Genomic DNA, 22,838 nt, shown 5'->3' with positions numbered 1-22,838 from the left:
CATGACTGGTCAGACATACTGAATCTGCAATGCAGAGGTACCATGGGGATATCATTGCAGGCACAACCTCTGCGACAGGGAGCTTCCTGACTCCAGGGAAGGCTCCAGGTGACTGTCTACATGGGTGCTGTGAGCCATTGCTAGAAGACTGCATCCAGTCAGCAAGGCCCCCACCAAGGGCAGTGCCAGGATGAGCTCCAAGCCTGCCCACCCGGGCTGTGGGTGATTTCTGACGGAAAGGACTAGTGAGTTTCCACTGTGGGCAGAACAGCTTTGTAGGCCTCAGGGGCTCCAACTGAGCCACCAGGAGTCTGACGTCACAGGCTGAGGCAGCAGACGGCGGCAGATGTGCCTTATGCGAAATGATTGTAATTAACTCAACCCTTTGTGCACATGCCGGCCGATCTGTCATGCTACTGTACGGACAGGCTGGCTATGGTGCTGGGGCGTCTTCCCTTCACCTTGCTGTTGGAATGAAGGTATGAGTCCACTGCGTGTGTGGGCACAGCCTGAACCTTGGTCTGGACAGCATCAGCCAGCCAGCCTGCACACTCAGCAGCAGCCTCAACAATAATGCCTCCTACCTGCCAGGCAGCTGACTGCCAGCCTCGGCTGTCTTCAGGGGCGACACACTTAGTCCCATTCCCCCAGGAATGCCAGATGATTAGACACCTGATTCAGGAAAAAAAAAAAAAAAAAGAAAGACAAGACACAGAGGCCAGATCCCCAGTCCTGTGTATTCCCTAACAGATGCACAGCATTGCCTGGACCACAGACACTCCTCCAGGGACAGTGACTGCCCTAGGATGGCTCTGAGCCATCACCAGAAGCAGCCCCCGCAGCATGGGTCTGCCAGCCTCATCAGCTCCAGCAGAATGTGGGCCTCTGCCCTGTGACATCCGTCCACCATGACAGAACCCCAGACCCACATACCCTGAGGAAGCTGCCAGCACAGTCTCCCTCTACTGCAGCACGGAGGTTGAGGGGGCAGGGAGGAGGATGGTGGAGGGGAGGTTTGCTGCATGTTTTGACAGAACAAAGTTCCAGGCAGAGAGCAGGTGGATAGTGCTCATGGCTGCTATGGTGTAACTCTCCGTGAGAAGCCACAAGTCACAGTCAGGAAGTTTCTGTGTTTACAGTCAGGACCTGAGGAGTGGACAGCCCTGCTCAGAACGCCACGTAGTAGTGCTCCAACGTGCTGACCACGTCACTCTGGTCCTCCAGCAGCTCCAGCACCCGCTGCAGCACAGCCTCACTCAGGTCCACGCTGAGATTCAGGCGAGCACAGGCCAGGATGTGCCGCAAGTGGCAGCCCTTCTCCGCAACTGCAAGGACAAAGGGCAAGGGGCTCAGCTTGCATACTGGCATCAGGCCCTGATCCACACCTTCTGACTCGGCACCTGCACTGACAGGATCCTCAGAGGGTTCCTCTGTGCATTTGTGTTTGAGATACCCTGGTCTAGAGGCTCATAAAAACAGACCCTGTTCTCAGGCCCCTTTTGTCAGCACGGCCACACAGGCCACTGCTTGGGGATGCTGACCTTAACCCTCAGAGGGTCCTGAGTGATGACTTCCTATGCACAGTCCTGCAATTCCAGGGCTTGATGGGCATTTTTACTCTGTGCAGTGACACGCCAATGTGCACGTGATCAGTGATAAGGCCCCAGTTGGCCAGGCTGCCCTGGTGGGAGAGACTTCTTGCCTTGGGCCTCTCTCTTTCCTCCCTGCAGGGCTTCCAACAAGTCTTGTCCAGCAGCTGTACCCAGGAATCTCTTATCCTCTTCCCAAAATTAAGACTGCTGAGGATATATGCTCAGAATGATCAAACTTCAGTCAGTGACCTCTGCAGAGAGGACTCAGTCATCAACATGCTTTTTCTTACCACACAGGCCAAAAAAGGATGAGCTTAGAACACTACAGAATGCACTGCATTATAAGTCTGATTTTGTGAGACTTTCATTATGTATACACACATATACATACTATGCATTAGAATTCTGCAATTTGTTGGATCATGATGTAAAAAGCATTTCTAACACTGAACCAAACTCAGGTGCCACTGGTGGAAGCAAGTCTTCTCCAATTCTTGCCCTGCCAAACTCCCTGCCAGAGCAGCCTGGCTAGGCCTCTCACCATCAAACCCCAGCACTGGGCATCTGAGGTCACCAAGTACTGTTTTCAGATAATTAACTGTTTAGGGCTCCACAAAGGTCTGGTTTGAGGTCCAAGACACATTTTAGCCTTAGGGAGATCACAGAGTCCCCAAGCTTCAGTGTTCTCCCTTAACAGGGGGAGGTTAGCTGGAGGCACAGAGAACTTCTCAGCCCTGGCTTACAGAGATGCTAAATTACGACCTCTAGTGGCAGCATGCACTCACTACTCCTCTGGACCAATATTCTTGGTCTCATCTCTAAAGACTTTTCTTCACCATTACTTGATAGAGATTTCTGAACACCTACAGTATGCAGAGCACTGGGAAAGCAGATGCACATAGAAAGGACAGACAGCCGAAACTGAATCTGAATATGAGTCCTGGTTTTATGACTGTGAGCAAAGTGGGGCTAAAACGACACCCTTCACCTGGTGGGGAGTAGATAGAAGAGCCATGGCAGGTAAAGCTTAGGAACCACTATGATTCCATCTTCATATTCATTACCCGGTCCAGGCACTAGCCAAGACTGGCTTTACAGAAGTGTCTCTCCTTCCTGGGAAACAGACAAGCAGGGAGAGCCACAGGGCTGAGGGCAGAGGTCAACACATCCTGCCACACACAGTGTAGGGGTCACCATGTACTTCAGTGCTGCTTCCCTTCCACCTTAGATGTCCTAAGTCCTGAGTGCTTAAGTTCACAGGCACACTTGGTGTTTATTAGCCAAATCCCTGGGATTTATGCTAAAAGCTATTCTGCTGTCTGAGGATTGTCTGGTGAAACTGCTTGAAAACTGACATTCCAGTCACACAGGAAATATCAACAAGGGCTCTTCTTGGGATGGGAAATGATTACACAATAGGACAAGCAGTAGAAGCCAGTGAGCTCCCTGCAATGGCTGTGGCAGTCTCACTTGACTGCTGCTGGGACAAGCTGGGGTCTCCACAGAGAGCAGAGGACTCCAGCTCTGGGAATAATAGTCACCGTGCCTTCCACTTTACAAGTATTTTTACATGAATCTCATTGGAAGAAGCCAAAGAAGCTAATATTCTGAAACTCAAATCATATTAAGATAAATCTCAGATGTGATTTAACTCCAAAAGACCATGAAATCTGAGATAATTAATTGAATATTTAAAAATAGTGAATAAGGAGAATGCTCAATGTTCCAACACAAAGAACTGACAGCTCTGAGGTGACAGACACACTAACTGTCCTGAGCCTTACACACTGCATACACAGACTGAAATGTCATGCTATACCACACACAATCACCATCTGTCAACTAGAAATATTTTTTAAAAGGCAAAAAGATCACTTTAACATTTTCCTAAAAAAAAAAAAAGCCTATAAATAGGTTGAAAAAACCCCACTCTAATGTGTGTAGTACTGTATTATATTCAGTTTTCACAAAATGCAGTTGTACCAACCAAAGCACAGAATAAATATGAGCTAGACACATATGGGCTATTAAAAATTTTCTCTTACTGTTTTCAAATTTATTTAAGACAGAAAAAGAGCCTCCATTGACTGCCGCCTTCTCCAAATGCCCTGGCTGGTCTGCAGCTGGGAGCTTGGAATGCAATTTGGGTCTCATGTGGGTGTCTGGAGTTAGAGGCGGGTATCAAACCCATAAAATCTGCTATGGTCTTCAATCACTAGCCTAAACCTCACCTTTTCAGAAGCCAATAGTACAAATAATCACTCAGTAAAATACTGCTATGTTCATTTCCTTTAATTGAAAATGATATGGTGAGAGAACAGGGGAAAGTTCCTATGCTTAGAAAGTGCAACCTAAACTTTTTTTCACTAAATCCAGGTAAAGGGTATACATCTGTTTGCTATACCAACCTTTCAACCTTTTTATGGGTTGAAACATTTTCAGAAGAGTCAGAGTCAAAAGACGTCTCTGGGGGCTTGCATTGTGGCACAATGTTAAGCTGCCACTCATGCCAGAGTCCCCTGAGAGGTTCATTTTAACTCTTGGCTGATTTGCTTCTAATTCAGCTCCCAGCTTCTGTACTTGGCAAAGTAGCAGAGGATGACCCAAGTACTTGGGTTCCTGCACCTGTGTGGGAGACTTGAATGGCGTTTCAGGCTCCCATACAGCCTAGTCCAGCCCTGGCTACTGTGGGCTTTTGAGGAATGAACCAATGGATCTGCCTTCCAATAAATAAATAAATAAGTTAGTTAGTTTTAAGAAGAAATATCCAATGTGGAACTCGTTTTGGAAATCTTTCATAGTTACAACCACACGTAAAGCCAAAATCCAGATTGCTTTAACTTTAGCTTTCATAATAATTGTGCAAAAGGCTCACATAGATTATATCTGTATCTGCTTCCTTGCAGATTAATACTGAACGAAGCAGTGGGGAGCTGCAGCCTTTGGGCCTCCAGCCTAGAGAGTCAAGGCTATTACCTGGGCCTTTAAGAAATAAGTTTATTTTGCTTAACCCTTTCTAGCTCCAGTAAAATGCTGCATTTCATCTCACAGCTTTATAAATCCTAATCCACTGACTCCGATAACCCATCACACACAAAGAACCTGAAATCTGAGGCCCAATACCTGTCCAAGGTCACAGAGCTACTGAGTGGCAGAGCTAGGGTTCAAACAAGGGTCCTGCTTCTCAAGACCAGCTCTGCTCGGTCCTTCAGCTCAGTTACTATTTTGATAAAGTTTAGCCTTTGCTGAGAAGGAATTTGTAAATGATTAAAGATGCCAAGTTCACCTACCCACCATCTTGAGAAGGAAAAACTCAAGGCTCTCTACTGTGTGAATGGTTAGAAATGGGCTAAAGGTCCAGATGAGATGGTTGAAGAAATGGTCAAGTGTTACACTATTCATAGAATAGAATACTGGGTAGCTGTCAGTGAGACCTAGATAAGTGTATGGGCACTGCTGCCAGGTGGCCTCTAGAAGCCGTTGTTAGATTTAAAATACCAGCTGTGGAACAAGAGGTACTGCATGCCAATACTTACTTACCACACACATATGTTTGTAAGTACATGCAGTATTTCTAGTAAAATGTGGAAGAAAGTAGTAACCACCGCCACCTTCAGGAGCGGAACAGAGCCTGGGTCCAGTGCTGTGAGTCTGCATTCTCTGTGGGCATTTCTGCACTGTTTGGCTTTTTAAAGACATGTATGCATTGCCAATCATCTTCACTCCCTAATGCCATGGATCCGGGCATTATGAAGACAGTGGTCACAGCCATCTTCTGAGAGGGTCCTGTCAGTCTTCCATTGGTATACTCACAGACTTGGGCTTCAGAACTCAGCTCCAAGGAGTTCATGGTGTGAGTGATGGGTTCACAGCTCTCAGGCTTCTGTTTAGACTAGCCACAGGGCCTGGCCACTGGGACCATACCCTGGCTTCAGCAAGGGCTGGTCAGCTGGATACTACACTGCCACCTTAACTACTCCAGGCCATGGTCTCCTGAGAAACAAAGTAGGGAGTTCCTTTCACTCATCCCCTACCTTCAGGATTCAGGCTTTCAACCATCTTGTCTTGGTGTTGATTAAAATGAAAATCTGGCCAGGAACTGGGACTGAGGGGAGAACATCTCCCATCCCTTCTTGGCTGAGGATTCCATGCTGCATGGCTCTCCTGTGTGTGGGTAGCATCGACTGACTCTCAACTTGCTCTTACTCTTCTGACTGAAGTGAACTTTTATGAAAATAACAGTGTGCCCTAAGTTTGTTTTAAGGCACCTTGTCACACTATTGTGGGATCCGAGTTCATCACATTATAAACACCAGGGATAGCCTGGTCCCCACCCGTTGACTCATCCTGGGGCAGGTCCAGGCTTGGGGAGAGGGAGGGTAGAGGGAAATGGGCTGAAAGGACTGCAAAGCCCATTAACAGATCTATCTACTTAATTTCTCCTATCAATCATGTATTGTGCAATACTCATTGTTAGTGTATGTTTGCAGAAGGTGGACTTTGAAGTCACCTTTAGGACTGGTGGATTTAAAGATAGGACTAATGTGTTCTGTTCCTTCTAACTAATGTGAAAATGGTTGATGCTAGAGTAGTTGCAGTTTGCAAGTCTAGCCACTAGGGGCTGATCTAGTGCCACAAAAACTATTATCTGAATCATTTCTTTTGTAAATTATTAGTTTCCAAGACGACTGAATGACACCATTCACCAGAAGGTCTTGATGACAGGACAGGGAAATGTGATGTGTACACGAACATGGGACAAGCATAGAACATGAAACAACACAAGTCAGATAAGACATGACAATGAGAAAGGCATAAGATAGTCTGGCACAGTGGCCTTCCTCACTGTCAGCATCACCAGAGAAGCCTGCCTCTCCAGCCCTCACCCTAATCCCTACAGAATCAGAATCCCCAGGGGAGGAACCTGGCCACTACATGCTTGATGGAGCTCCACGGCTGACTCTTATGTGCAGCCCAAGTCAAGACTGGCTAGGCTAACCTTCACTCCAGAGAGGGCAAGGACCTCAGCCACTACCAGACCACATGATCATTGCGAAAGCCCCCAGCATGCCTGCCCCTGCATCCAGCACTCTCACAGAAGCAGTGTCCCCTCGGCGTTGTACAACTTACGGTGTGGCTTCTGGCAGTCTTCGCGGATGATCTGGTGGATCTTTCTGTGCAGATCTTTGTCTTCTCTGGTTACCTAAATTACAAAAACAGGTAAAAAAAATCAGGTAAAACTGCAGTTGTAGTATCTATACTCCCAAATCAGCATTTGGGATAGTTTTTAAATATTTTATGACAATTTTCTTCCTGATATGAAGCACGTGCTTTCCATGCTTGGCCTGTCAAGCCAGTTCTGACCCTGCTGTGCAGCTCATGGCTGTGTGGCTAGCCCAGAGCTAGCTGGCTTGCTAGGGTCATGTGGTACTGGAAGGCACTTCTTTCTACACTGATCACAGACTCATATAAGCACCCTGGCGTGCTTTTATATTTCTGAAGAAGACACAAGTGATCCAAGCCTCCACTTCCCCAAGTTCCATTTTCTTGGATCTTAGACTTAAAAAAATTTTGCTTGATTGAGAATAAAAAGAGACAGAAACACATACACACACACAGACACACACACACACAGAGTACACAAATGACCATGCCCATCCATCCACTGGTTTGCTCCTCAAATTGCCAAAACAGCCAGGGCTGAGCTTGGCTGAAGCTAGGAGTGATGAACTCAGTCCAAGTTTACCATGTGCATGGCAGAAACCCAACTACTTGAGCCATAAGTTGCTTCCCAGGGTGCACATGAACATGAAGTTGGAATCTCAGGAGCTGGAGCCAAGATTCAAACCCAGGTACTCTGATATGAAATGTAGATACCTTTAGTGCTAAACACCCATCACAGTCCTAAGTTGGTTTTTTTCCCTTCTAACCACAGTGAAAACAAAAGAAAAAATGGCCAGGAAAAGCTAGCAAGGAAGTGAATCTAGTCTGTTCCCTGGAACATTTTCTACTCTCAAAGGCAGGTGTAACTATGCTTCCTTCTCAAGCAGTTCAGGAAAGAAGGAAGCAGCAACCCAAGACTTCACTTTCAGTATGTGCGCTGCCAATAGTCAATCTAAAAAAAAAAAAAAAAAAAAGGAGAGGCAAAGAGAAAGATGAAAATCAGCACATAAAACAAGCTTATGATGCTGCTTTAGGAACAGCCAAGAAAGCTTGTACCCTTGACTTTCACAACGGGGATACCGGTAACATTTGCCTTCCCTAAACTCATTAGGGATTGTGGAGATGAAAACAAGGCAGCGTGGGAGAGTTGCTGGAGCTGGCAAGCTTGTGCAGGTACAAGTATTGACACAGCATGATAACCACTTCCCACAGGCAGACACTGGTGAAGGAGGAGTGACGCGGAGAGGGGGCAGGAGATCTATTCTTTCCTGGTCACCCCATTCTAAGCCACTATGATTCACAGGAGGAAGTGCCCAGCCCTGCCATGCCTCGCCCTGGCTGGCTGCCTGTGGTCCCACAGGAAGGCGTGTCCTGGGGTGCAGCAAGCCAGGAGGCAGCCAATCCGGGCCTCTCATTTCAGGATGGAGTGCAACACACTCACCTCTTTCCAGCACAGCCTCACTCTGAAAACCCACTCTCATACAGGCAATGGCTAGATCCAGTCAGCATCGGGGAATGCTGATTGGTCTTAGGGATCTTGCCTGACTTGGCTGTCTCTGAGAGACTCACAATCATAGCCACTGGTGGTCCTGAGCGGTGCTCTCCCCAGTAGTGAAGCTGTACACTAACGAGGCCGGTAAGCACAGCTCACACCGTGTAGACGCTACCCACTGAAAGCAGAAATGCATGGCCCTATGCTTGCACAACTCCTCCTTGAAGAGTCCAAGCATTATTTCCAGCAGCAGTTCTTAATTGCTTCAGGACACATGGGTAATGTCTGGAGATACCTTCAGTTGTCCCACCTGGGAGCTGCCACGGGCACTTGGTGGGTGAGGGTCGGCACTCTTGTTCAAACTCCTACACTGCACAGGACTGGCCCTGCAACGTCAGTCATGCGACGCAGAGGACTGAGGCTGAAGAACCCCCAAGGATAATACCATTATGTGTCTTGTAAAGTCAAAAAGCCCCTGGCATATATGTGTATCTGTGTGCATTCATAAAGCAAAGATGAATGTGCAAAAGAGGTACCCTGAGGAAAGATAAGAACCAGCCTTCACTGTTGAATTTATGAACCCCTTGAATGATTCTGAAAACAATAAATAGGTACTTGTAAGTCAGAAATGTATAAGTGTGGCTGGTGTAGCACAGCAAATTAAGCTACCACTTGAGACACGTGCATCTCACACCGGAGTCCTAGTTGCTCCACTTCCAATACAGCTCCATGCTAATGTCCCTGGGAAAGCAGTGGAAGACAGCCCAAGTGCTTAGGTCCCTGCCACTCGTGTCAGAGACCAAGATGGTGTTCTTGGTCCGTGGCTTTGGCCTGACCCAGACTTGACTATTGTGGCTATTTGGGGAGTGAACCAGCAGGTGAAAGAACACTCTCTCTTTCTCTGTCACTCCACCCTTCAAGTAAATAAAATCTTAAAAGAGAAAAGAAAGAAAACACTTGTAATTGGGGTTATGAAGGAAAAAAATTAAAGTTGCATGTCACTCACATAGTACACCTTGTCAAAACCAGCATCTTTCTGGAATACAAGGCCCTTTTCTTGCAGCAGTTGAATAGCATTCTTAAATATACTATGAATTGCCTTAGAAGTGGTATCCTTCTTACAATCCACCTGTAATGAAGAATAGAAAGGGGAAGAAAAGGAGAAATACATCCAACCTTGCAGTACTTAAGAAAACTCCCTAGACCAACCAGTCTGTGAATTCACCCACCAGGATCTCAATGTGCTGAGTCAAGAAGCTCTGAGCATGCAGCCCAGCAGGCTTGTGTTTGACCAGGGCTGGGAGACTGTTTGGACAGGATTTTGCTTGTGTTAACTGTTCCATACCTCAGTTATGAGTTTGCTTGCAATGATAATGATCAATGATAAGGAGTGGAAAATCAAAAAACTACCCTCACTGTTGGACAGCCTTCGATTTACTTCTTGCATGCAACACAAACACTGTACACATAAGAGCACCTTCCTTCATTATGACTGGGGCTATGTACAATCTCTTCTGAGGACTTGTTTCCTCTGAAGGAACCTGGGGTTTCCAGCATGCAGTAAGCTCTGTGCAATCTCTGTAACATAAGGGAGGCCAACAGCAGTGCTGACACAAGAGGAGGTGGGTGGCAAGGCTCAGTAGGTCCCAGAGAAGCAACAGCTCTGTGGCCACCACTGGGGTCCCTTTCCTTCTCCACAGATGGGAGTACTGGGGAGGGACTCCAGGTTATCCTGCCTCTTACTCAGAGGCCATTAGCTATGTCCTACATGGTGACATACAATGTGTGTTTCTGGAGCCAGGGACTTGGTCTTTGACCCTGGCCATCTCCTCCCTGGTACACAGCAAGTGACCAGTGAAATCTTTGTGAACTGAATACTCCTGTAGGGAGGCTATGCCCACTATTGTTGTTTATATCCCATCGGAGATTTCCTGTTCTAGCTCGAAACAAAGGACAACAACTGTCCTTCAAGATAGTCATAATTTTTTAAAGGGTAGTGATTTTTTTAAAAAGACTTATTTATTTTTATTACAGTCAGATATACAGAGAGGAGGAAAGACAGAGGAAAATCCTCTGTCTGGTGATTCACTCCCCAAGTGACTGCAACAGCTGGAGCTGAGCCGTCTAAAGCCAGGAGGCAGGAACTTCTTCTGGATCTCCCACATGGGTACAGCATCCCAAGGCTTTAGGCCATCTTTGACTGCTTTCCCAGGCCACAAGCAGGGAGCTCAATGGGAAGCGGGGCCTCTGAGACCAGAACCACTTCCCATATGGGATCCTGGCGCATTCAAGGGAAGGACTTTAGCCACGAGGCCACCTGGCCTGATAGTTATAATTTGACAGGAAAAATTTGCACATTCGGACAATACACCAATCAGAATCCATGAAACACAGCCAAGTATTTGCATCAAAGTCTTACCTATAGTGAGAGAGGCATACCCATAGGTGCCAGGAAACAGAACAGGGGGCTCAGACTCATAGCTAACATTTCTTCCAGGGGACAAAGAGAACAAAGGACCTTCTGGTGGTCTCAAGGGTTGACAATGGCACTCCTAGTGAAAACTTTTCTTTGCAGAAGTCCTTCTCCCAATCTTCACTCAACCATTTTATTAGTCTAAATAGATCCTAGTGCCACCGCACAGATGTGCTCTCCTGGGCTAAGGAGACCAGCAGTCTAACAATCCAAATTAAATGAAGTTTATGTTTTTCCTTAACACAACAAGCTGGAGGCTCTGATCACCCAGAGGTTATTAAGGTCTAAGAGAAGGCCAGAGTTTGTAGGGTGTGGCAGTGTCCACTCTTGAAAGACCGAAGGGGCTGAGAAGCCTGGGAGATGGTAGGCAGAGCCCTCTGAGTACGATCAGAACAAGCACCCCCCCCCCAAAGTCCTCAGCATGCATCCTCAGTCCTGGAGCCGAAGGCACAGCTGCTCTCCCCCAAGGGAGGTATAACCAGCCCTAGAGTTCTCCCCAGACCCAAGCAGGGCCTTGATGACCATCATTCTAGGGATGTTGGTTTTCTCTGGTCAACTAAACACAAGGATTCTAGGGTATGAGCTGACTACAAGACAGACACACATGGGAAATGAATTAGAGCTGATTTTAGACACTTCTCCCAGATTACCCAGACTAGGTTCCTGGGATTCAGGAAGAGAAGAGACTGGGCCTGGGGGATGAGAGGCACAGCTTCAGTTGTGAACAAGTAGTGCACAACGGTGGCCTCTCTGTAAACACAAACAATCACTGAAGGTTCCTTTGCACAAAGAGTGGCCTCTGCAAACCTTGGGGAACAATGTCTGGGCCTGGTTACTTACAAAGCCCAGTCACAAGGCCGACTTGTCATGGCCTCTTCTAGCCAGCCGCTTTTCCTGGTTTGGAATCTGGATCTTTCTTGTCTTTTTTTGAAAGAGTAACGACAGACTCATCTGATTCAGGAAACCAAAATTGTTCAAGGACAAAATCAGACTGGCTCAGCAGGCTGGGCCCTACCAAGCCTCTGCCAGGTCAGGCCAGGAACTGGGTGGAGCTCTGAAATATATATATAGTCTCCACTCCTGAAGAAACTCAGCATTCATCCAGCTGTCAGCAAAAACAATGGCTGTACAAGATCTGCTTATCATGTTTCTGGATTTGCTAAGAAGAGCCACTACAGAAAAAGAAAGGAGGGAGAACATTCCAACCCATTCTCTGGCCTTTAAGCTCTTAAAAGCATCACAATGCCTTGGTGAAGCTTTTATCTGCAGGACAACACAAAGTGCCACGGGATCTAGGGTGTCATCACCATTGTAAAGCATCTTTGGTTTCCCTGGGCTCTATTAAGTGGAATTCAACAACGGTCCCAACAGTGCAATGCAAGGGACTAATTCATAATTGATGGGAAAAATCCTTTCCAAAGACAAAATGAGTGCCAGAGTCATTCTTCTGAAGCCTAACAGGCTGTAGGCAGATAAGAGTTTGTGCTGTAAGCATTTTCTACACTTGTCATGCTAACACCTTTCCACCCACATGCCCCCCATCACAGTCATCCCAGAAGGGGGTTCTATAAGAATACAGTCTTCCAAACATGCTGAGAACCTCTCAGGCCCTGGGGGTCGGGTCATGTGCTTTCAAATCTTCACTAAATGATTAAATGGGAAAAGGTTAACCTTGCTGTCCCTGGACAGCTGGGGAGCCACACCTGCTTGAAGGTAATCTCAACAAATAATGAAGTGCTCGGTCATGACCCTCAGCACCTGGGTGTGTTCTGAAACCATATCCTTTGCCTCTCCATATGACATCCTGGTCACCTGGCCAAGGAGGCACAATTAGGTGTGGGCCAAAACTGAGAGGTAGCAGTGGTGTCTGGGGTCAGGATGGGAAGCTTGTGTCTGCTGAGCGAATGGCTGGCAAAGATGCAGCCACATAAGCAGCGTGGGGAGAGGCTGCTGAAACCCTCTGCGGTACCCACGAGAGAGGTGGCTCTGAGTGGCAGTCATGTGTGCCAGGGCAGTGACTGTGGCACACAGTCCTGGGAACACCCTGGTCTCCTGTAGGACTCCACAGCAGGCTTCAGTTGTTGTGAAAGGAGGTAGGGAATACAATGACTAACAGTCTCTGCACTCACAGGCTCTATCTAAAAGATATGCAAGACATTTAATAATGGTCTCCCCCCTTCTCTAGGGAGAGGGGAGCGAAGGGCAGGAAATTTAACTCCAGTGCTCCCTCACTCTGCCCCCTGCCACTTATTGGAAGCTTCGTTTTCTGTGGTTTCAGTTACCCATGGCCTGAAAATATTAAATGGAAAATTCCAGACATAAATAATTCATATACTTTACACTCTATGCTGTGTTGGGTACATGATGAAATCCTTTGCTGTCCTACTTCATCCCTTCCAACATGTGAATCATCCCTTTGTCCACCACGTTGAGGATGTGCACACTACCTGCCTCTCTAACCAATCAGCAGCCATCTTTGTTGTATGAGGTTCACTGTTATCCTCTGTATGAGATTCACAAGCACTCACTGGCAGTCTTGGAATAGAACCTACAGGTGACAGTGTGGAGAGCTGTACTGCGTACAACTACTGGCACCATTCCAATTTTCAAAATCCTTCATGCTATCAATCTACAACCTGCCTTGAGCCAGCACTGTCATAGGCCTTGAGCAGCAAGCAAAGAAAAGCAGACCTTTACTGTTTCAAACAGCAGAGGTAGGTCAACAAATGGACTCCAGTGACATCAGCTAGGACAACAGCTTGATGACACAGAGGACCTGAGTAGCCATCAGAACAGATGGTCAGGGAAGTAAGAAAGTGACATTTCAGCTGAGATGAACCCACAGTGGGATGAGGAACATAAATTTAAAAAATAACCAGGAACCACGTAAAGACAACAAACCTAAGAACTGTAATAAAAGTGAAAACCTAGAATCAGTCTCCACTCTTAATTTAAAGCAAATAAACAAACAAAGATAGTTTTTCCCAAGATAAATAAATATTCTTTAAAATCTGTACTTATAAACTACACCAGATACCGCTCAGGGCTCACTTCAGCTCCTAAAATGCAGCAAATGAACTTACTCTGAAGAAGAGAGCAAGCCAAAACTTTGGTCCAAGAACCATTCTTATAATCGATAAACAATCTTGGACAGATAATTATCTCCTTTCATTACTTCCCTCCACTGGGCTTCTGCTGACAGTCAATACCCTTTCAGTGAGCAACACCAACCAGGTGTTAGCAACATTAAGCCATAACTTTTTCTTTCTACTCAAAGATCAGCATAATGAGATTAAAGTCAGGAGGGGAAAAGGAAGGTTCAGTCTCATTTCAAATTCTTAGCATCCAGTAAGATTCCCTGAGCAGAAACAGCAAGTGATATAGCTCCCTGCTTCCACCCCTTGAGTCTTCATGCCACAGTCATGGTCACTCAAACCCTTCAGCTGAAGATTTGGGGTAGAAGAGCTGAACACTCCCCTGGGTATGCTGGACTCACTTGGTCAGGGCAGGTGCTGTGAATTACAGGCTGATTGGCAAGGGACATCAAAGACTCCACTGCTTCCAACTCCTGCTGGTAAAAGCTTGGCACTCTGTTCTCCTCGAGAAATTCTTTGACTTTTTCACTCAGCAAACATGTGAGATGGGCAAGATCCAGGGTGCTTGGATTGCTGCTGGAGGGAAGGTTGCAGAAAACCATCATTTTTGCTCTTTTCTGGCATACATAAGACAGAGACCCCCAAAATCGCAACATAATGCAAGTCCTTCAAAAAGTTCATGGAAAATGAAATTGAAAGGGAAGTTTTAGGGGGTGCCGGTTTGGTTTAGTGGTTAAGACACCTGCATCCTCTATCAAATTGTTTGGGTTCGATTCCTGACTCTAGCTCCTGATTTCAGCTTCCTGCCAATGCACACCCCGGGAGGTGGCGGTAACAGTCCAAGTAGTTGGGTTTCTGCCACCCAAATGGCAGATGGGATTTGGGTTCTCAGCATCTGACTTTGGCCAGGCCTACCCCAGCCACTGTGCACATTTGGGTGTAAACCAGCAGATATAAGTACTCTTCTCCCTCTCAGATAAGGATATTAAAAAAAAACCTTTTGAAACCATGCATTTCTTCCCATAGTGTGCATTTTCTATAAACTTTTTCAAGACCCCCTCATATACTGCTTTTATATATATGTATATATATATATATATACATACACACAAAGGGTGAGTCACTCAGTGAACATCATAGGATATTTTAAAATGCGAGGAAGAAATTGGGAACCAAAGATATGATTAAGAAAAAGTTAAACTGCAGAACAGCATTCAAGAAAAAGCAAACAACAGCCCATCACATGTCCAGGTGAATCTTCCCCTTGGGCACACGCTAAGAAATAGGTTTAAAAGGATGCACACTGGCCACTGGACAACTGCTGGGCAACAGCACCAAGCTGGGAGTCAGAAAAATGAAGGACTCCACTTCCTATTTTATAAGTCTGCACTTTTTCTCTTTTTTTTTTAATTTTAAAGATTTATTTATTTATTGGAAAGTCAGATATACAGAGAGGAGGAGAGACAGAGAGGAAGATCTTCTGTCCGATCATTCACTCCCCAAGTGAGCGCAACGGCCAATGCTATGCTGATCCAAAGCCAGGATCCAGGAACTTCTTCCGGGTCTCCCACATGGGTGCAGGGTCCCAAAGCTTTGGGCCGTCCTCGACTGCTTTCCCAGGCCACAAGCAGGGAGCTGGAAGGGAAGTGGAGCTGCCGGGATTAGAACCGGCGCCCATATGGGATTCCGGTGTGTTCAAGGCGAGGACTTTAGCCACTAGGCCACGGCGCCGGGCCCTTCTTTTTTTTTTAACAGTATTTTTAAAAAGTTAATTATCTGAATATGGATCTAATTCACGAACAAAAACATTTAGTCAGTGTCATACAATTCATTTTGACCGTTTTGATGTGAAGTTTGCTTTGCTCTCCTTTAAGATTCCATTTTGCAATAAACATTTTGACAATAAAACAAAAGGGGGCTGGGAGGAACCAGGTACTCGATCTAGCAGTTAAGATGCTGCCTCACACACTGGAGCTCCTGAGACTGATTTCAGGCTCGGCTCCTGATTCCAGTGCGTTGCTAACACAGATCCCGGCAGGCAGCAGGTGACAACTTAGGTGCCTGGAATATTTTACCCACATGGAAGACCTGAATTGAGTTTCTGGCTCTAGTCTCTGGCCTGGCCCAGCCCTGGCCTTCTCAGGCATTTGGGTAGTGAACCAATACTCTTGCTTTGCCTCTGTCTCTCTATAAGAAAAGAAAAGACATACAAAAACATCTCCTCTCACTTGTCTTCCCCATCCTATCTTTCCAGGCCCTACTCCTGTTTTGTCACGTATGGACCAGCAAATATGCATACATTCTTATTCCTTTTGGGTGGTTTTCTCCCTCTACAAAAAAGGAGTAAAATATCTTTGGTTGACATGAAATACCTGCTCAATTTTCTAAAAGCAGGCTTTTGGTGATGGTGTGGTATAGTGGTATATAATTGTGCTGCATTCTACAGGAATTTCAGGTTTCCTGCCTTAGGGATCTGTTGAGCTTCCTGTATCTGAATTTATAGCTTTTATCAAACTTGGAAAAAATTACAGCCATTATTTCCTCTAGTACTTTTTCTACTCCCCATTCACTCCCTCAGTGACTCCAGTTCCACAACCCTGTACTATCTTCACTTTACAAAGAAACGGGTTCACAGAGCTTCACAGGTTCTGCAGAGGACTTGTCCAGAACACCCCCACATTGTAAACAGATGATTCAGGATTAACAACCAGGCCAACCCCACCACCTGGGCTGTAGCCTGTCCTGCTGCAGTCTCCCTTCTGATGAGGTAACTTACTTCAGGGTCTCTTCTTTCTCCAGGGCTGGGATATGAAAAGGCTGGTCATAGACTCTCCTGTAGATATTGGGCAGTTCCTGCATCCTGCAGATCTGAATGCTCCACATTGGGTCGTCTATCTTATCTGACAAGACACCGGGGAAAAATAACACTGAGGCCAGTTCTTTTCCACAACCAGATTGCCCCTGAGATAAGAGTAAATGAGGTACTTGCTGGTGGATCTGCCTCCTTGTGGATGTACCCAGGGTTTCCATCATGCATGAAGACAGAGGGTAGCACCTATAGCATCACCGGTGTGGGATGGGCAGATGGGGACCTGGAGAGCTCACAATGTTGTAACCTCTCCTTAAGATTCCCATCTGAAAACAAGCCAGCAAGGTATACAGGGAGGATGGGGCTGTATGGTTCTTTTTTGATTTGATGGCTTCATTTAAAGCTAATGGACTCGATAGTGCTCCTGAAGTTTCCATCACTCTAAAAAATATGGACACAGCCTAAGAGACTGAGATTTGGAATGTCAAGTCTCATGGTAACTGGAAATTAGCATGCTGTCCAAATCAACTTGCTCTATTTAGTAAATAATTAACTTTCTTCAATTTTTTGAGAACTACGTCTCATCGAAATAAAACAAAGAAATAAGGTTTTCTGAAGAAAATACATTACACCACATAATTTTTCCTATTATCTTATTTGAACTTTTTACAAGTTTGACTTTGAGCTAAACAAGAGTTCACGGACACACACCCAGAACACCAAAGTAGCAGAAACATCCATGCTTACAATAGGTAGTGGCATGAATTTCTCGTTCTTCCCGGTATATGCGAACATTGCCTCTGACTTGGACAACATCTCCAATTTCTATCTTGGTTTTCTGCTCAATGGTCTCTTGCAGCTTCTTAAACTGCGAGGTTAAGCTTAGCTCTCGTGCAGCACTTGGAGCAGCTTGAGCTGTCAGGGCCAAGAGGAAAGACAGAAACTATTCCATACTGCTGAGAGAGCCTCAGGATCAAGACCCACACAATACATTTATTTCCCTTTTGATTCTCTGTTCAACAACAGGAAATCCATGTAACCTCCTGAAATCCTCTGCTAAGTAAAAGGTAGAAGCTGTAATTATTTAGAAGTAGAGTTAAGAGAACAGAGTGTAGACTGAGGCCAAGTGGGCAAGTCCCAATGTGGATCTAAGTACTTCTATCCTACCCCTGCAGCACCAATGCAGAGACCCCCAAGTCCTGAGTAGAATCCTTCAGAACATGTGGTGGTAGAAGGTCTAAACAATAACTCTTTGAAATTTCCTTGCAATGAAGCTAGAACCACCTCATATCTTGGCTAGACTCTCATGGCTGGGAAGGACCCAAGCTAATCTCTCTTTTTCACACACACACACACCCCTCTCATACTATCTACAACTGTAAACTAATATGACTACATGGTGAAAAGAACCCATGCACATTCCATTCTAAATAACTTTCATCACTCAATTTCAATTCCAAGTTGTGTAAGTTAAATAGCCATGATGGCAGGTGTGTGGCACAGCAGTTGAGGTGCTGCTTGGGATGCACCCATCACATGTGAGGGTGCACTGGTTCTGCTTCCAATGCAGCAGCCCATCGACGTGTACCCCAGAGAGCAACAGAAAACAGCTCATGGATCCCTGCTATGCACGGGGGAGATTAGGACTGACTGCCCAGCTCCTGGCTTTGGACTAGCATAGCCCTGGCTATTCTGGACATTTGGAGACTGAACCAGCAACTGGAAGATCTCTTTTCATCTGTGTCTCCCCACCTTTCAAACAAAGAAAGAATAAAGAAAGAAAAAAGGAAAAAAAAAATAGAATAGTCATGGAAGTTTGGATGCAACAGGTACTGAGGACTGCAGAGGGCACTGGCATGGTAAATCCTTACAGTCCAGTTACGCCTATTTATTTTGAGTTATCTGTTACAGATGAGGAAATCAAGTCACGGAGAGGTCAAGCAATAAAGCTACTGCCTGATGGCCAGGTCATGTGACCACAGAGCCTTCCTATCTTACCTTCTGTTCTCTGTAGCCTGCTCCAACAGGAGGCCTGTGTCTTTCACTGTTCAGTTGTAGCTGGAACATGTAACACATTCTTATTCCAAATATACATACATACTCACAGAATCTGTATAGCTCAGCACCAGGGACAGGACATTCTGTCCTGTAACTATGCCACTGCTTGCTTAGCAAGTCTCACTAAATCTACCCTCCCCTTTTTTGTTTCATTTTGGTTTTTTATCACCAGTACCACATGAGACACTATACTATGGAGGTCAGAATTTGGGTACTGAAGTCACAAGCATGGCATGAATCTCAGTTTATCTTCCACTGGTGGGGTGATCTTGGACAGACTACTGAACTTCCCTAATATGTATGCCTCATTTCCACTCTCTTTTTAAAAAAGACTTATTTATGTGAGAGAGTTACACAGAAAGAGACATACAGAGAGAAAGAGATCTTTCACCTGCTGGATCACTCCCCAAATGGCTGCAACAGTCAGGGATGGACCAGGGGGAACCCAGGAGCCAGGAGTTTCATCCAGGTCTCCCACACGGCACTTAGGCTGTCTTCTGCTGCTTTCCCAGGTACAATAGTAGGGAGCTAGATTAGAAACGGAACAGCCAGGACTTTCAGTGGCATCCACAAATGATGCCTGCACAGCAGATAGCAGCCTAATACTCAGTGCCACAGCCACAGCCTCTCCTTTCTACCCTTAAACTTCCATTTCCTTAGTTACAAAATGGATATAAACAGCAATTATATGTGACACAATGCAACCCTGACATAAATTTAGCACAAACACAAAACAGAGAAAACACTCAGGGCACATAGTCTTGGTGATGAAGAACGATGAAGCTTTCTGGACAAATTTATTGTGCTTTCTTTGTTTTTCATTAAGTATCATTGGACACAGGACCAAATTGCCACCCATTCATATTAACCCTGAATGTAAATGGAATAAACTCATTAATCAAACATCACAGATAAGTAGACTGGATTAAAAAACAAAACCCATCCATTTGTTGCCTACAGGAGACATATCTCACCAACAAAGATCAGCGGAAACTATATCTCATGGATTTTAATTTTTTTTTTAGTTGCAGTTCTTCAAAACACTTTTTTTTCTCATTAAATTCTTCACTAACCCATTGATCATACAGCAGCATCATTTTCTTCAAGAAGACTCTTGATTTTCTTTTTCAGTTTCTTCAACGACACATTAATCATTCAGTATTATGTTATTTAACTTCATGGTGCTTTTAATTTCTTCTTTTCTTCCTATTGTTGATTTTGTATTGTGGCTTTTCATTTAAGGGGATGTACAGTAATTGTATAATGGAGACTATCATATCCAGCAGCATGTTATTTAATTTCATGGCATTATAAATTTCTATTTTCTTCCTGTTGTTGATTCTGTATTGTTACTTTCATTTAAGGGCATGTACAGTAACTTTATAATGAAGACTATCATATCCAGATGTGAGGATACAATGCAGTATGCATCTCTACTTCCAGATCAAAGAAAGACTCCCAATGAAACTGTTAACTATGTATTGACAATAGGATGCTGAACTCTCTACCATTGTCCATGCCCATAATGATGGATATATGACTGCCTATGAAGCATTGCACTATAGTAATAATATAGGGGAACTCAGTGGAAGGGAGAAGGGACTTGGAAAGGGAGTAAGGGAAATCCCAGGGCCTATGGACCTGTACCACAAAATCATCATCATCATCATCATCATCATCAAAATGCTGTTACCAAAAAAAAAGTATGATTGGACAAAAAGCTATGGTCCTGGCACGGAGCCTAGTGGCTAAAGTTATCTCCTTGCATGTTCTGGGATCCCATATGGGAGAGACCCAGAAGAAGCTCTAGGATCTGGCTTCAGATCAACTCAGTTCCAGCCACTGCAGCCACTTGGGGAGTGAATCAATCAATGGAAGATCTTCCTCTGTCTCTCCTTCTCTTCGTAAATCTGACTTTCCAATAAAATAAATAAATATTTTTTTTAAAAAAAAAGTAAAAATGGGTTTAAGTATGGTTCATTACATACTACTAGAATGTCTGCCCATAAAAAAAAATCAAACCACCCTGTTTTCACATGATGGCATCAGCAATGCAGATGGCAGTCCTAACGCACAGGGCCATTGGGATCTGCTGGGATAGCCTCACACCTCTTACACAAGCTGCAGTCAATGGGATTTTTGGATTTCTTAACACCTACATGATGATTACACAAATTTTGCTTCTAAACTGCAAGAAATACAATACATTTTTGATAAGGTGATCTGATTTTTGCATTTCTTTATGGATAAATTCTCCATCCATTTCACCCTGTGTTTCTTTAAAATTTCAGACAGGGTAGCTTTCCATGCCTACTGCATATACTCTCCTCCTTTTACTGCTTTCTTTTTTTTAACTCTGATTTCTTTGTGTTGCATACAAGCTTGAAAAAAGTTGTTTCCTGGGTCTAGCGTGGTGGCCTAGTGGCTAAAGTCCTTGCCTTGAACATGCCGGGATTCCATATGGGCACCAGTTCTAATCTCACCAGCTCTACTTCCCATCCTGCTCCCTGCTTGTGGCCTGAGAAAACAGTCGAGGACAGCCCAAAACCTTGGGACCCTGCACCCACGTGGGAGACCTGGAGGAAGTTTCTGGCTCCTGGTTTCGGATGGGCACAGCACTGGCTGTTGTGGTCACTTAGGGAGTGAATCATCGGACAGAAGATCTTCTCTTTCTCTCCTCCTCTCCGTATATTTGACTTTGTAATAAAAATAGAATAAATCTTTAAAAAAATAAGTTGCTTTCTGAGTGTATCTCCTTGTCACTGGTGATAGCTGTTAAGGGTCTAGTAGCTAGCTAGGGAATGACGACAGTGAAATGTATTTGTAAGATAAACACACAACCCTAACTTCTGTGGGTTATTTTATGTAACCTGCAAGACAGGAGCCACAATCAACTCTTTTTTCAAAATGCTACCATGCGTTTGAAACAACAGCATTCACCAAGTGCTGTATTCTTCCCTATAGTTGTTTAAAATAATTTTCCACAATGGAATGAATCTCTTTTGGACCACTGCTCTTTTAAAAAAACATTTTTACTTTTTATTTGTGTATACGTGAAAGGTAAAAAGAGAGAGATACAGAGATCTTCCATTTGGTGATTTATCCTCCAAATGAATCTTTCACAACAGCTGGGGCTAGGTCAGGCCAAAGCCACCAGCCTAGAAGCCAGTCCAGGTCTCATAAGCAGGTGGCTGGGATGCAAGCACTTGAGCCATTGCTTGCTGCCTCCCAGGGTGTGCATCAGCCAGGAGGTAGAATCAGAAGCAGAGCTGGGACCCAGGTATTCTGATATGGTGTCTGAGCATCTCACACAGCATCTTCATCATGCACCAGACAACTGCCCATTGGTTCTGCACTGTGCAGAGGCATTATAATTTCTACCAGCACATCTGCTGTATGTAGGGAGATGAGCATACAGAGAGCCTAAGCTTGCCTGTGAGGTAACAAGTATCTAGGAAACTAGACACAGCAGATAAAAATGCTGCTCAGATCATTGGTGCCTTCTTCAGAAAATTCCCAACCTTTCTATAAGGTTGTCTCACCTTTGTCTCCATCCCTATGTATTCTTTAACTTAGGCTGAGTTTTAAAGTTATTTGTTAATTTCATTGCCATTATGCAGACATTGCAGGTGTTAAGAAAATTTTCCTATAGCACCTTAAAAGTGACCAGATGAAGCTTAGTCAGAGTAAAAGAGGCCCAGCTTTCAAGTAAAAGGTGAACCAAACTGTTCAAGTTCAAGCTGTGTGATTTAATGAACAGAACGAGATGGCTGGAGCCAGAAAGAACTTCATTTTAAGTAGTCTATTCCATCACGACCACTAATCACTGTTAAAATTCTAATACTAAGAGCCAAGCTTTCAAACTCTGCTCATAAATTAAGCCCAAACGGTACATTCAGTGTGACACTGTTAACATCATATCCTTAGACTTTGAATGGAACATGATTTTGACTCAGGCCAAATTTTGTTTAAAAAAAATTTAGTCTTCATTGGCCGCTTCCCAATGGAAAGCTTTTAAATCGAGGGTAATTAAGTTAAAGGGAGCAAATGGGCTAGTTGGGAGCAATTTAAGAACATCTTTTCACATATAACACAGAATGGGAGGCATGTTTAGGGTTCCTTCTGTACACAGACCTTCTCTGTGTATTTGCAAAGG

At 44.9% G+C, this 22,838-nt stretch overlaps 1 protein-coding gene across 3 annotated transcripts in view; it reads right to left on the bottom strand.

Annotated features, from left to right (window-relative positions):
- Positions 1-760: 760 nt before the first annotated feature.
- STN1 (STN1 subunit of CST complex) overlaps positions 761-22,838 on the bottom strand; it is a 34,594-nt gene continuing 12,516 nt past the window's right edge. For 2 of the 3 annotated variants that reach the window (XM_040992163.1, XM_040992162.1), the window contains exons 5-10: positions 17,372-17,539; positions 16,592-16,715; positions 14,217-14,391; positions 9,254-9,376; positions 6,723-6,795; positions 761-1,325 (exon numbers count right to left, since the gene is read on the bottom strand). In XM_040992163.1, coding sequence (XP_040848097.1) covers positions 1,168-1,325; positions 6,723-6,795; positions 9,254-9,376; positions 14,217-14,391; positions 16,592-16,715; positions 17,372-17,539 — 821 coding nt within the window. In that variant the 3' untranslated portion in view covers positions 761-1,167. The remainder of the gene's footprint in view (positions 1,326-6,722; positions 6,796-9,253; positions 9,377-14,216; positions 14,392-16,591; positions 16,716-17,371; positions 17,540-22,838) is intronic. The other variant, XM_040992164.1, reaches the window with a different exon arrangement.

The sequence above is a fragment of the Ochotona curzoniae genome, unplaced genomic scaffold (genome assembly GCF_017591425.1).
Source record: "Ochotona curzoniae isolate NIBS_2020 unplaced genomic scaffold, NIBS_Ocur_1.0 contig_66, whole genome shotgun sequence".
In the NCBI taxonomy this organism is placed as follows: domain Eukaryota; kingdom Metazoa; phylum Chordata; class Mammalia; order Lagomorpha; family Ochotonidae; genus Ochotona; species Ochotona curzoniae.
Note: the sequence above shows the minus strand (reverse complement) of the source record. Positions and strands in the feature narration are given on the sequence as shown.